Source organism: Acanthisitta chloris, unplaced genomic scaffold (assembly GCF_000695815.1).
Source record: "Acanthisitta chloris isolate BGI_N310 unplaced genomic scaffold, ASM69581v1 scaffold17894, whole genome shotgun sequence".
In the NCBI taxonomy this organism is placed as follows: Eukaryota; Metazoa; Chordata; class Aves; order Passeriformes; family Acanthisittidae; genus Acanthisitta; species Acanthisitta chloris.
The window spans coordinates 4564-6697 of record NW_008667817.1 but is presented as its reverse complement, the minus strand read 5'-3'; the positions used below and the strand labels follow the sequence as shown (position 1 = coordinate 6697).

The 2134-nt window shown below is 55.8% G+C and overlaps 1 protein-coding gene across 1 annotated transcript in view; it reads left to right on the top strand.

Moving 5' to 3' along the window:
• The window catches only part of FAM173A (family with sequence similarity 173, member A), a gene marked incomplete at its 5' end in the record, with an annotated part of 3133 nt that extends 1310 nt beyond the window's left edge, over positions 1–1823 (top strand). The window contains 2 exons of the mRNA XM_009072675.1: positions 1023–1073; positions 1620–1823. Of these exons, the coding sequence (XP_009070923.1) occupies positions 1023–1073; positions 1620–1823 (255 nt within the window). The remainder of the gene's footprint in view (positions 1–1022; positions 1074–1619) is intronic.
• Positions 1824–2134: the final 311 nt, after the last annotated feature.

Below are 2134 nucleotides of genomic sequence, written 5' to 3'. Positions count from 1 at the left end.
TGGTCTTAGGCATCCCTAAGTGGTCCTAGGCATCCCTAGGTGGTCTTAGGTGGTTCTAGACTGTCCTAGATGGTTGTAAGTGGTCCTAAGTGACCCTACGTGGTCCTAGATGGCCCTAGACACTCTTAGGTGCTTCTAGGTGGGCCCAGATGTTTGTAGGTGGTCCTAGGTGGCCCTAGAAGACCTCACATGCAGTGAGTAGGGTGGGAATGAGCACTCTGGAAGGTGCTGAGGACTAAGGTCACCCTGCCCTGGAGCCAACAGGAGGGAGGGAGTGGAACTGGCATCAGTCCCTGCCCCTGTGCCCAGATTGTCCCCCAGACTCAACACTGAGGATTGTTTGAGTTTGACCTCTCTCTCTCTCCCCTCTCCAGGTGGTTGAGGCTTACAAGCAAGGTCTGAGACCTGCCCTAGGCTATGAGCTCAATCCCTGGCTGCTGTGTCTCTCCAACTACCGTGCCTGGAAGGCTGGGTACCACGGGAAGGTCTCCTTCCTGAAGAAAGATCTGTGGAAGGTAACAGCATCCCCAGGGCCTGCGTGTGCGGAGGCAGGGCCAGGGCTTGGTCTCCATCTCCAGGTTAGCTTTGCTGGTGGCTGCTTGCTGCTTCCCCAGCCCACGCTGCTCCCGGGAGGTGGAAACCATCCTCGTTTCCAGGGGAACAGCAGCCTGGGCAGCCCATGCCCAGTTCTCCTTCTTGGAGCAGCTTGGAGGAGTGGTTTGGTTGCTGCTGGCAGGCAGTGACCGTCAGAGGTGGGTGTGGTGACCTTCAGAGCTGAGCTGCTAAGGCTGGCATCAGGTGCATGAGAATCCAGCAGGGAAGCTGCTCCTGGGATGATGCTGGAGGCAGGTGTTTTCCAAGAGGTGCTGCTTTCATACCACACTTCCCTGTCCCACGTGGTTTGGGGTATCTTTGCTCCCTCTAATGTCCAGAAGATCATCCTCAAGGTAACACATAAACACTTCCCCCTATTTCCTGTCTGCCTGTTGCTTCTTTCATTCCCCTTTACCTCCTCTTTTAAGGTGGATCTTTCTGACTGCTACAATGTGATTGTGTTCCTAGCCCCCAGCGTGGTAAGTTGGTCCCTCACACCCCAGATTGGTCAGAGTAAGCTTGAGGAGGATTTCCTTGGTAAAGAGAAAATCTGGGAGAGAATAAGGCCAAGTGGGCATTGCTGGGAGTGAGTGGTTTGGCATGCAGCACCATGTGGATTTACCGAGCCATAGAATCATTTCAGTTGGAAAAGCCCTCTCAGATTATCAAATCCAACCATTCCCCCAGCACCACTAACCATGTCCCCAAGTGCCACATCCATGTGGCTGTTAAACCCCTGCAGGGATGGTGACTCCAGCCCTGCCCTGGGCAGCTGCCAGTGCCTGCCCACCCTTTCCATCAAGGAATTTTCCCAATATCCAACCTGAACCTCCCCTGGCACAACTTGGGGCCATTTCCTCTTGTCCTGTTGCTCATCACTTGCTCCTGGTCCCAGGGCCAGTGCCAGCCCTGTGCTTTGGAGGGTCTTTGGCTGATGCCCCTGCTCAGGAGCCAGAAGTGCCACGTGGTCCCTGGTGGCACTGGCACTACATGTCCTAAGGCCACTCGTGTGTGTCTCTCCCCAGAAACCTCCCTTGGCCACCAAGCTCCTCGCGGAACTCCCCGACGATGCCCGAGTGGTGTCTGGACGCTTCCCCTTCCCCTCCTGGCCCCCCAGCAGCTCCCTGGGGCAGGGGCTGGAGCAGGTCTGGGCCTATGACATAAAGGAGGTTCGTCGAGCAGCACGGAGCAGTGCCCAGGGAAGCCTGGGCTGGCAGCAGCCTCGTTAGGCCTGGCAGCCTAACGACCCTGGGGCTCAGCTCAGGGCGCAGGGAGTGCTGCTGGCCAAGGTGTGTCCCGAGGACTCAGTGTGGCAGTGCCTCAGTTTTCCAAAGAGTTTGGGAGAAGCAAGGGAGGAGACAACGAGAACTAGAAACCCTGGGATTAACACAGGGTTTAAGGGCTGAAGCTCCAGTGCCTCTTTCTGTACTTTTGCCACTTTATTTCATTTTACAAAATAAACATTTGGTTGGTTGTTCCTTTGAGATTTGTGCTTTGCCTTGAGCTGCAGGACACTCCTGGAGCTGGAGCAGCCACTGCT